Source organism: Haemaphysalis longicornis, unplaced genomic scaffold (genome assembly GCF_048455015.1).
Source record: "Haemaphysalis longicornis isolate Haplotype H1 unplaced genomic scaffold, Haemaphysalis longicornis Haplotype H1 scaffold_2, whole genome shotgun sequence".
In the NCBI taxonomy this organism is placed as follows: domain Eukaryota; kingdom Metazoa; phylum Arthropoda; class Arachnida; order Ixodida; family Ixodidae; genus Haemaphysalis; species Haemaphysalis longicornis.
In genome coordinates, this window is record NW_027526295.1 from 71,300,625 (window position 1) to 71,313,441 (window position 12,817).

At 47.3% G+C, this 12,817-nt stretch overlaps 1 protein-coding gene across 1 annotated transcript in view; it reads right to left on the reverse strand.

Annotated features, from left to right (window-relative positions):
• LOC144168053 (sodium channel protein 1 brain-like) overlaps positions 1–12,817 on the reverse strand; it is a 77,242-nt gene that overhangs the window by 42,664 nt on the left and 21,761 nt on the right. The window contains exons 5-8 of the mRNA XM_077697138.1: positions 12,600–12,680; positions 8,600–8,616; positions 6,255–6,375; positions 3,717–3,884 (exon numbers count right to left, since the gene is read on the reverse strand). Of these exons, the coding sequence (XP_077553264.1) occupies positions 3,717–3,884; positions 6,255–6,375; positions 8,600–8,616; positions 12,600–12,680 (387 nt within the window). The remainder of the gene's footprint in view (positions 1–3,716; positions 3,885–6,254; positions 6,376–8,599; positions 8,617–12,599; positions 12,681–12,817) is intronic.

The window sequence follows — 12,817 nt, forward strand, 5'->3', positions numbered from 1 at the left end:
GGATCTATCCCGCGTCCTTGGGCTCAGCAATTAATACCAAATTGGCTAACATCAGTCCGGACAGGCAGTAGGGAAAACAATTTGACAAAAATGATGAATTCAGGAAATTTTGGTTCAAAGAAGCAATTCCGGCATCCCAAGGTAAGTCCCGTGGTGAGGCTATTCACATAAACACGCTAATGGTGATGTTTCCATGCCACACAAATCACATTTCTTGAAAGTTTTTTTTTTTTCAAAAGAACTTGTTATTTCGCCTCTGCACTTCTTGGTTTCATGTTTTAGAGGCATCTCGAAAGCAGCTTAAGCTTTGGCTTAGACCACGGCTACGCCGAGAAGTTCCCAAGCTATTCACGAGTCTGTACTGATCGGCGGTTAAACAACGTGCTCTTAGAAATATTCTCGTGTATTATAAGCCAAAAGCGGAAGCGCCATTGCCAGAAAGTCGCGAAAAAACAACAACAACGTGCGCGATTGTCATTTTTAATTTCGCGAACGTCGACTTCCACGTAGCAACACAGATTGAAAAATGCATGCGTAGTGTTTTTGCTGCCGTAATGTTTTCCGCCAGATATGTACTAAGAACTGCCGCAGAAACCCGTATTTCAAACCCCTGTTCCCAACTGAAAACGCTCTGCCTCCCCGATATTGAGGCGAGCCAACAGTAGCTAGAACTGAATTTGAGAGTAAATTTTCCGAACAGAAAGCTCGGCTCCATTTTTACGCGTGCGCTAGGCATCGCGCTTTCTCAAGGTCGAAGGACGGCATTCATGTTTCCGCCATTGTGCAGCCAAGTACAAATCCCAACTGCAAGCCGTCACAACAAATGCCTGAATCAGCGCTACAAAGAGGGTATATGATTACAATCGTTCAATAGTTATCAAATTTTTCATAGTTTTTTTATTACACTGCTGTTTGCAACCTCCTTTGCTGTTTGCAACATGAAAGGGAATACAGGAACGCGCGGCAAACAGCCTCGAAACAGACTCGGAGCGATACGCCGATGGCGCTGTGAAAAACCAAAGGGGAAAGGGGGCCGCTATTCCACTAACTGTTGGCACTCCCACCATGCTGGCATTTCTACAAAGCAGCAGCTTATGTCATTTCGCTGATAATATAGTATCGTCCAAAAGCCGATAAGACGCACGGCTGCGAATGGGAACAGTTGTTAGAACAGCGTCCCCCTTTCCACTTTGTTTCCGACGGCGGCCGCTGCGTATCACTCACAGCTGGGTCCGAGGGTGTTTTCTACGCGTTCCTGTGTTCCCTTTCATATTGCTCATAATAGTACAGCAGCACCGGCGCATTTTCAGTGCTTTATTAATCGCTGATGACAAATTCAAAGAAGTAAATATGCAGAAGTGTTCAAAACAGTAACAGGGGAATAAATCTAGTTGGGCACAAAATGGATTGTGTGTACCCCACGTACAGGTTAACCCAAGTTTCAGCGTCCTCAAAAACGGGTGGACTCAGGAGCCCCACTTTCCATGGTATTGTGAACAAACCAGAGGTTGTATTAGATTTTGAATCAGCTTTTAAACGTAAAGCACTAGATACAATCAGCCGCGCATCTGCTTGCTTGACTCCAAATATCGTCCAAAGACGATAGTCGTCTGCCTCCTCTGCCACTTAACCGGTTTTCGGCTTTCCGCTACCAGCCCTCAAGCTCTTGCTCCTTTTCTCTCGCTCCTGTCGTGGTAATTCAACACTGGTTTGGATAATGCAGTTCAATTTTACCGCCTTCACAGAGCTCGTGCGCCATCATCTGGCGCAGCGACAATAATTTCTCTATTTTTTCCTGTTGTTATTGGAACTGTAGAAGCGGAAGCCCGGCTCTTTTTGGGCTCGCTTTTATGTACCATGAGCTGGAGCCCTTCAGCGCCATTTTTAACTCTTCACCCATTGTTGATTTTTCTTTCATTTGCTATCGCAAAAATTACGCCCACCACCCCTCGCGGGAACCCTGGTGTGATGCGACGCTGATGGGGGTTCCATTGTGCGTATCCGTTAGGTCGATTACTCTAATTGCGTGAGCAATCGTCGGGTAATGCGAGAAAGAGAGAGAGAGAGAGAGCAAGCGTAGCGCGGACGGCCGTCGACTGAGAGACCGGCCGGGGCGCGGCACTCCGCTTATATGCGCAGCGCGCTGAAGAAGAGGAGACCGCGGAGAGAGAGGGCGCTGCACATGCGCACAGCGCGCTTGCGCCGCGCGCAGCGGCGCCCACCGGCGGAGTGAGAGTGCGCTGCTCCACGCGCCCGCAGATGTTGGGCGAGAGTGTTCTCTATCGGAGAGAGGAGAGGGGATGAGCGGAGGAGAGACGCAGATGTGCGGACGCGGACGACGACGACGCTGGAAGGACAGGGCCGCCGGCAAGAGATGCTCCTCTCAGCGTCGCATCTAAAAACTAACCCAACGTATATTCCTACAGAAAACAACAACGCAGGGAGTAGTGTTTAAACACTAAAATTTTGCCTCAAATCTGCGTCCGGTTTCCTTTGTGCTGAATGATACAGACATATTTGACATGTCTCAGCAACCTAAGTAGTTTGGAGCGGTTCTCCCTGTATACACGTGTTGTGTTCCAATTTTTTCAAACATTGGCCGGTAGGCTGAATCAACAGACGGACGGACGGACAGACAGAGCGACAGACAGACAGACAGACAGACCGAAGGCCAAATCTTCTGAGTTTAAGTAGGCCAAGGAAGACTATCGTCGTTGGTTCGACTTCCCTGGTTAAAACAGAAGACGGTCTAGAAAAGAAATCTTTTTTAGATGCAAAGCATCTCTTAGTCGACCCTCCGTCGTCCGGCATCCGCACCTCTCCTCCTCTCCACAACAGCTGTGATAACGCCGCTCTCTCACCTACTCCTCTCCAAACCACCTGTGCGCTAGTGCGCGCTGCTCCCCCTCTCCCCTCCACACACCAGCTGTCCAATCACGCGCAAGCGCGCGGATCCTCCTCTCCACTCCCTCTGTTCTGCAAATAAACCCGTCCGCGCTCCGCTCAGTTGCTTCTTCGTTACTGCGCCGTCCGATGACTGCAAATGGACGCCAACGATTCCGTCAGCGAACTGGCTGGCAAACCTTTAACTAGCGCCAGCCAGCACACTGTCAGAACCGCGAGCACCTCCGAAGAAAAGGCTGCACAGAGGAGAGCTCGCGACGCCGAACGTAAACGGCAGCGTCGAGCAGCGGATTCCTCGCTTCGAGAACGATAAACCGCTTTAAAACGCCAGCGGCGAGTAGCTGATCCAGATGGCGTTCGGCAACGTGACAACGCTTCGAAACGCCAGCGTCGAACAGCGGATTCCTCGCTTCGAGAACGAGAAGCCTCAAACCGTTCCCCACTACTCTATAAATAAAGAAGACATTTAATACGCAACTACACGTGTCTTTACTCTAACAACCAATTAACACGCTACCACTCCACGGCTTTGCATCCCCTCAGGGTTCCCACGTGGGAAGATGATGTAATTTTTTTCATTATGTTCTGTTTGCTTTTCGTGTATATAAGTGTTGTCATTTCAATGTCAAGAAACAGTTGTCAGTGTGCAGTCTATAGGTCAAGTGTGTGTCCTTTCTAGTACATCTTCTGTTTTAACCAGCGCAGTCAAACCAACGATGTATAACCAACTAGCCCGCCACCAGCCGCTACTCAAGACTATCGTCGTTGAAGTAAAGAATGGCACGGCACATGATAGCCCCCCAGTCGTTTACCGCTTGAACGAGAAAGTCCAGCAGGTGCCATCCGGACGAGAAGTAGGCGTGCGGGCCCTTGGCGACGAGCACGAGCACCACGTCTACGCTGAGAAGCACGGTGAGCAGCGAGCTGGACAACTGCAGCCGGCCGCGCACCTTGGAGCCCGCCTGGCTGCTCTCGAGTGACTGCGTGGATGCAAGGCTCTGATGATAGGGCGAAGGGCCTCTCTAACCTTTATTACTGCCTCTTAGTTTGGGGACGTTCGACCACCACCAATATTGCTAAACAACATCTACTACAAAGGAAAGCCGTGCGATCTGGCTCTAATTCTGCTGATAATTGCACACACAACCCATCTTTGAAAACCTCGGGCTTCATCCCATTCAAGTACTACGTGAAGAAAAACTTAATAAGAGCTACAACAGACAAACAAGAACAAATAGAAAACTGTCGAACCTGACTCGACATCATAATATTTATAACAGACTTCATCCAGAAGCATGGTTTCTACCCTACCCACGTACCACTTGCGGAAAACAATTATTGTGCCACATGTTACCATGTCTGTTAATAAACAACGTTGTTTTTGTGTTATTGATTTTCCTATTTTTTGTGGTGTACTTTATTCGTTCTGACAACTGTCTTGTTGAAGTGGTGGGCTATTAAGTTTGGTTTTAACATGGATTGATTGTGTTGCTGCCAAGGACTGTAAATTGTTTTGACTACATTGATTCACGTATATACTTTCGTTGTTCCTCTTGTATAGGTGTGCACATTTGTTTCATAACTCAATTAGGGGGCACGGGCTCCGTCAAGCCGCTTCTGTTGGCTTTTTGTCCGCGCTCCTGCTCCTGACATCTGTATTATGATCCCTAAAAATATTTGTATTTTGATGTCGAATAAACTTGACTAGACTTGACCAAAGCGCTTGTTTCGCTTTGCGTGGAAACGTGACAGTAAAGGTGTGTTTGTATATACTTTAGAAAAAAAAACAGTTCAATGATCTATAAATTTGCGTTTGTATATCAAGCCATCATTAACTCCAGGTAAAATTACCCAGTATTACTATTGACGTTAACCGGGCTTACGTGGCTAATGGTACGGTCGCGATCATGTTGTCACGACGGGAAGACATTTAGGCTTGATTTTATTTCCCACCTTCTTCAGAGACAAACAGCACTAGACCCGACACAGTACCTGACACCCATATCGACAAGACATACGAGACACCATCATCCCGGAACCCTAACACCTTATTTTGCACGCACAGACACATTTAAATTTTCTTTTTCCCACGAACAGTGGAAGAATGGAACTTCCTAAAAGTCTCTGTATAAGGATCCACTTTGGTTATTTTGCTCACTGTGTATTGTTTGGGTATGTATACCTGTTCCAGTGTGTCGAATTCTTTCCTTTTTCCTTTTAGATGCGACGCTGAGAGCATCTCTTGTTGGCGGCCCTGTCCTTCCTGCGTGCGTCCGTTGTTGTTGTCCGCAGCCTCTCTCCCCCTCTCCTCTCCGATAGCGAACACTCTCTCGCGAGGGGCATCGGATTGGATTCGATTGGATTGGCTTGGCTTGGCTTGGCTTCGTTTGACTTGGATTGGATTAAAGTGGATTGTGTTGGATTGTGTTGCGTCATAGCCGCGGCACTCTCTCTCTCGATGGTCTCCTCTCCTTCGGGCGCGCTGCGCATATAACCGGTGTGTCCCTCTCCGGCGGCCTTTCTGTCGACGGTTGCTCTCCGCTTGCGCTTGAACCCCCCTCGCGTCGCATCCAAGGAGGTTAAAAAAAATCGACTGGGGCAAAGAGCGCCAAAACAGTTATAGATTAGAAATGAGAGGTAAACTCTAAAATTGGTTAGAAGAACGAAAGTAAAATTAGTGATAGACAATGAGAATGGCTGGTGTAGAGGGCTAGTTTGTGGTTCTGTGGGGTATGAAATTGGGTCTAAAAATTTCACTTGCGCTAAATAGTTAAAAATGCACTTAACAGAAAACATGGGATCGTCAGACAGGAAAAACGCTGGGTGAGGTAATTTTTTTAACCTCCTTGGTGGCATCACACCAGGGTTCCCGCGAGGGGAGGTGGGCGTAATTTTTCGTTAGTACCTGACTTGAGTGCCTGTATATGTAATTTTTACTAGTACCACGCCAACCTGCTTAGACCTGCGAAGGTCTGGAGTATGCAATAAATGAAATGAAGTGAAATACCGGGACAATCGCCTTCTTGTTGCATGTACCACGATTCTGTAAATGTACAATATATTTATTGGGAGTACACGCCATGGGCGATTGACAGCCTTATTTCATGAAGACGACGGCGTTAGCACTCTTGCTCCTCAGCTCGCATGTCTGGGCATATCCGCCATCTTCCGGAGCCTCCTTCTAAATGCCCGCTGTGCCTTGTGTCTTCTACGGCTTACGCTTGCGTCCATCAGGACGTAACAGTACACTATACTCCCAGTTGGGTAGCCAGCAATATTTGAGTAGCTTTCAGAGCAGTATCAATAATATCAGGTAGACGGAGAAGGGGGGGGGGAGGGGGGGTGCTCACCAGCACAACGCTGCTGAGTACGATGAGAAGCGCCACCAGCAACCGGTAGGCACGGTGCTCCGTCAGGGTTCGGGCCTTACCCTGAGCCTTCAGCCAGGCAAGGGCCGCTATTCCGGTCGGCCTGCAAATGTCACCCGTCGGATCCAGCGAATAGGCATGTATGCAATAGGTATTGGCCTATGCTCGATGATTTTGAAACGATGGACACGGTAAAAACTTCGAAATATTTGAAATATTTACGGCGCTTGACCATGCCTGCGAACTTTCAAAGTCGCTTGTCGCTGTGTCACCTTCGTTGTGGAAACACGGTAAACACACGAGTGACGACGAGCGTCTTCTTCCGCCCATGGTAGTCACCACCAATCAGTGATGTTACGACTCATCTTGTTCTGTACAGAACCAGTCTTATGACTACGGCCAGGTTACTATTTCTTTAACTGTGACATGCACAAAAACCCCTGTTTTCAAACGCACTATACTTAACGAGTGTTCCTGACAGAACTCAAAACCGGGAGAGGAGCTCACAGTCGATATAAAAGGCAGTCTACACTTAATAACTAGTTTGTAAGAGATATATTTTCTTCTAAACAATACTGAATCAATGTCCTCTTCATAGCTCACTCCTACAAAGGGCGATCAGAGTTCGTCTCAACGAACAAAGGGAACTATTCGCCCCCTTCCTGTACCCGGCGGACCCTACAGACAATACAAAACAGTCCCAATGCAACTAAATTATTCATAGCTTTAACGTTTTATTATTGCAGCAATTGTATGTTTTATTAGCGAAACCTCATATCAGCTCCCATTATGAGCCGATATTCCTGCGTTTGTCGGTTTAGATGAGGAGGTCACGAGAACGAGCGCTCTACGATGATATTCATGCTGTCTACTCCCAGTTCTTCAGGCCAAGCAGAAATGTCCTGTTATTCTTGGCCTTTTCCACGCATTCAAGGTGGCCCGGGAATGGCCGTATGAGCGTCAGTATAGACAACACGCTAAAACGGCTTAAATGAAAAACATGCGTGACAAAGAAAAGGTGAGCGCCTAAACCTTCATTAGAGTTCGCGAAAATGACACAGCACTAGCAGAAACGTGATGTAGCCAGGCATGGGTAACATGAATTGTCGGGCTGTAGCAACACCCACTCATCGCATCACCTACATGAAAAGAGTTGGCATAGTGATGCGCCGTTGTTTGAGCAACAACGCACGACAAGAGCACGATGTTCACCGCTGTGCCCGTGCTTCCGTCTTAAAACTGCGCAGATCGTGTGCATTTGCGCTACATCTAGCGGGTTCTCCGGAAACAGCGTCCAAATATTCCCGCAAAACAACTCCTCTAATGTTTACTTATATGTTGAGCTTGCTGGTAAATAATATCGCAAATGGATATCTTATTATAAAGGCACCAAACCATTTCGCGATTAGATCAATCGCAGCTTGTGAGACTAGGAGCAATTATTTTTTGTCGAGAAATTAGGAGTAATATTTAAAAAAAAACTCGTTCTGAATTTACATAGTTTGTGTTTGGAAATTGACGAATTTTAAAACACACGAAGCGAAAATGTCATTCAACACATTGCATCTCCGAAAATGCGCAAATCCAGCGGGCACCGCGTTATATTGTCGCATGCAGATATTCGAACTTGTAGATACAACAGGGTTAAGAAAGACGCCACGTTTCACCCCGTTCGCCGGACCAACACTATACTTACAACTGATAGATAAGAAAGGTATTGATTAATTTTACGGATATACTTGATTTCGGTACCTCCCTAAGGACATCATGTAATGCGTTGTATCTTAGATGAAAAGAATGCAGAAAAAGTGGCACGCGTTGAAGTAGTGCTGAGCCAAAAAAATAGACACTTCAATTAGTAGTATTTCGGAAGAATATGTGAAAATAAACAGATATTGACGGCATAACTAACGAAAGCGCTCACAGAAAGGTACACACGATACCACCCAAAGAAGCAGCCATTTGGTGAAGTGAAGAAACCTTGCACCAGTGTTTTTAGCAAATGCGCCGGTCTTCAAATTTCTAAGGTACAATCGTGTTTCCGGCGGATGTGAGCGACCATCACTTGTTCCGCACTCAGTAGAAGTTATAAGAGGGCAAGGGACTATTGTCAACGCCAATGCAGACAACCGTGCCATGTAGCGCGCATTTAAATTTGGATATCTTCTTTTCATTCATGTCGTTCGGAGCTCAAAAATTCAGAAGTACTGTGAGTAAACTGAACTTCGCCTCATTTATCACTTTGTTCTCTTTGAAAGACTTCTCTTAATACTTTGTCGGATTTGTTTTAAAATATCAGACGCCGTGTTCCTGCAAGCCAACAGTACCCAAGGCTGCTTCCAACCTGGTTCATGAAACAGGAGGGAGAAAACACAACTACGGAAACATCCCCCTCGCGAGGGGCACGATCAAATGCAGAGCATTTCTGCGGGGGGGGGGGGGGGGGGGGCGCGCCTGCAAGTCGTATGGATTACGTATTGGTTGTTGTTGTAATTGTTGTCTTACAGCGTAGACATTGTCGATGAAGTCGATGGTGAAACGTGCCGTGAACCCCCTGCCGCGGCTATGACGCAACGTGGAGCGGCTATGACGCAACGTGGCGCGGCTATGACGCAACACAATCCAACACAATCCACTTTAATCCAATCCAATCCAAATCCAAGCCAATCCAAGCCAACGCCCCTCGCGAGAGTGTTATAGCGCCGAAATCGCCACCACGCGAACGCGTGATGCTGACGTCACGATCACGCCACAGATGTTAGCGACCGCAGCGCGCGTGAACGACATATGTGGTTTAAGCGCGAACCGACCGCGGCGAGAGAGCGCGATGCGAGCGCCCCACCTGTTCTTGCGCGCGAACCTAACGCGGCGAGAGAGGGTGTTGCGCACGTCCCCACCTGTTGTGCGCCCGAACCGAACGCGGCGAGAGAGGGCGTTGCGAGCGGAGAGAAGGCGAGGAGGACGCGGGGGAGAGGGCGCACCTCTGGCCGACGGTTGAATGAGTCAAGGATATAAGGCACGTTCGTAACATTCCGTTCTCTGTCGGCTTTGTGGCTCAGTTGGTAGAGTACCGTGCACCTTGCGTTCCGCCCGCAGAGTCGTAGGATCGAAACCTGGCGCCGACAAGTATTATTTTTTTATATAGTGTAGGGGGAGCGATGCGGACGCGGACTACGGACGCCAACGCGGGTGACATCGTGAGTTACTGAAATGCTCTGCATTTAAAATGTACCAATAACAAATCAGAGCGCCCCTCAAAAGAAACACTCACCCATCTGCCGCTGGTAGCGCACCTGACCCGGTCGGAAAAGGTTTCTGCAATCATGGGCGTCAACGCAGAAGAGAAATTCTGTTAATCATGTGAAGTACATTGAGATATAAGCCATCTGTTTACGACTCACATTTTTTGAAGAGGATACATAATCGAAACCTGCGCAGTCACCTAGCATGACGACGAATAAGCAATTAGAGATCCCTGGTGAAACGTTCGCAACGTGTGAACATCTGCTCCACGTTTCTCACGAACTTGAGACACGGCCGGATTCACACGCCGTGCGTCGGCTTTAAAGGCGTGCAGTACGGTGTTCTACGCCGGTCCTCGCACATCGTGCCGAGCGACTATTGCGTTCTAACCGTCTCAGTCTGCTTAATTTAGCAGCGGCGTTCGCTGCCTAGCTTTCCCTCATGTCACTGAATAACGGCAGAATGTTTTCCCCGCAATTACAATTCTCTTCTGTTTTGCGCCCGCCCGAAGCTCTAAACACTGGTCTCCGGAGTAGTAGCCTAGTGCGCTACCCCGACGCCGCATCAGCTCTCCCAAGTGACTAATTCAAAGCGTGCCGTCTCAAGTACCTCAACATCCTATTGAAGTACTACCTCGTTTAAGCAAGCGGCTGAGGCATCTACAGAGTCAGCGCGGCCCTAAGATATATAAGCAAACCTAAGATATACCTAAGATATCAGCAGAGCCTTTTAGGCCGACAGATGTATGTCATAGAGCGAAAACTCCGGAGCGTCAAGTTAGGGAGGTCCCGGGAATGGAACCTGGGTCTTTACACCGTGACACCGGGAACCTATCCCCGGGCCACCCAAAGGTACCGAGAGGTACGAGTTAGCAGCGGTGGGGAACAGGAGCATGTGCAGACCATTGAAAACACATAAAACACTTCCCGTGGTTGGAATTGAACCTGGGTGCCTCGGGTTATGAAACCGGCGTCTAAACGATTGGCTATCATCGCACTCCAAACGCACAGGGTTTCGTTTGGGTTCGTTGCGCGGGCGTTGGCTTTGGACTTGGCCGCGAGTTCTAGATAGTGCTAACGCGGTCCACCTTGGGAGAGGTGTGAACACCTGCGGATGGAATGGCCAGGGCCTGCCAGTCACGGAGAACTTTCAGCGGTAAGTACAGAAATAAATGTGAGGTGATGACATATGGAGCGGAAACTGGGGCCTTACTAAACAACTTGAAAGCAAGCGTAGATCGGCTCAATGGGCCGTGGAACGAATAATGATCGCAGTAACACTTAGAGACGGAAAACGAGCTGCCTGGATGAGAGAACCAACTAGAGTCGAATATATCATCGTTCAAATAAAGAAAAAAGAAATGTACTTGGGCTGGCCACGGGGTTAAGTGAAATAACAATCGGTTGGGTAACAGGGTGACAGAGTAGACACCGAGAGACGGGTATGGAAAAAGAGAAATGCCAATTAACCGATTGAGGGACGAAATAAGGAAATTTGAAGAAAAAAAATGTACTGGCGCGGCGCGGGACAGGAGCTGTTGGAGGTAGATGAGAGAGGCCTTCGTCCTGCAGTGTACCTACTGGGCTGCTGCTTCTGATGATGATGCAACAGCTGGGCCTCGGACGAAGTGAGAAGGGCCATCGGTTCTGCTGTTTCTCCTGCCTTGCACCATAAATGCTAGCCCAGCCAATTTTTTTTTATTTCATGCCAATGTTCTTCATTCACAAAATCCTATCACACGTCATTGTTCCCACCGCAGACTGAAGACCTGAAAGCATCTACAAACGAGCTTATCTGTAAACAGCCCGTCTAACATCAGCAGCGGAAGTAAAATTCGTCTTTCTAATACATTTCCTCGAACACTGCATTGAATGCTAGCAAAGTGCGTTTGCCATAAATGGTGCAGTGCAGAAACCGGTAAACCTATGAGCTCACGTGCATATATCCACCTTCCGGATATCTGTAATAAAGTCTCAATGGTTGTTGAGGAACATTTCAACCTTTGTGACGACATCTTTTAAGATCTTAGGCTGTATGTGAAATGCAGGTGAAGGTAAATCGTCGTAGGTTTCAAAATACCTGAATTCGTATTACTTCCCAAACTGAAAGTTGTACGTACGACCCGCTGGAATTGCTGTTCAAAAAGCCACTTCAAAATCTGCGGTACCGCCACCGAAAGATGCAGTGAGGCACAGACGTGTACCAATGTGGCTTCTTAACGAAACTCCCAGTCGCCGCACGCTCTCTCTTGAAATGATTAACGTTCAATTCGGCACAGTCTCTCATTCGCCCGAAGGTATCATTTCGTTATACCATCCCGCAAAATTGGCTCTAATGTATTTTTTTATTTTGTTATTTTCCGGATACTGTTAGCCTTTCGGCTGTTACAGGGGTGGGACATACTAAGAACGTCAAACATCAATACATTCACATCATACAGCGATTAAACAGCAACACATCAACCTGGAGATGTTTCATGGCATACATTGACAACACCGACATTGAGGCTAAAGGAAAAACAATGCAGTCGTAGTAAGCATACAAACAAATGACAATAAATGAAAATAGTAGACCATGCTTAAGAAAAAATTTTTGAGCCCTTTCTCAAATTTTTCCAGTGAATCGCAATGAACCAGTAGTAATGGCAAAGCATTCCACTGACGAATTTTTTTTTGAAAAAACGAATTTGCATATACATTGACACGCTGTTGCGGCACTTCGTATGTGTAATCGTTTATACCTCTCAGGTTTCTTCCGCGGCGTAACGTTAAGTATTTTGTTGTGTTTATGTTTATTCTATTTTTTGACACTAAAAATAAGAACTTCTTCCTTGCCAATTGCCTACGTTCTGCGAAAGTGGGAAGTTGAAGAGAGCGTAACATTTCTGTTACTGACTCGGCCGAAGAGTACTTTGAAAGAATAAACCTGTCAGCCCGCCTTTGTACTCTTTCCAGCATATTAATGAGGCCGGTTTCAGAGTGATCCCATACAATGCTGGCATATTCTAATGTTGGCCGAATATACGTAAGATATTATTAGATATTAGATATACCACAGAGGGTGATTCCAGAAGCGGTCACTTACCCATATGAGCTTCCAAAAGGCCCGGTACCAGCATTTGCACTTACGCACGATCTCCTCGAACAGCACCTCACCGGGTGAGTCCTGCATAAACGGACGACACAGTAGCGTGGTCGAGGTGCAGTTCGTGCTCTTTTAATAGCCAGAATCTTCCGAAATTTTACAGTATTTTAATTCTTCCAACAATGCCAAGCCGGTTACCAATGATTTGTCCGACACGT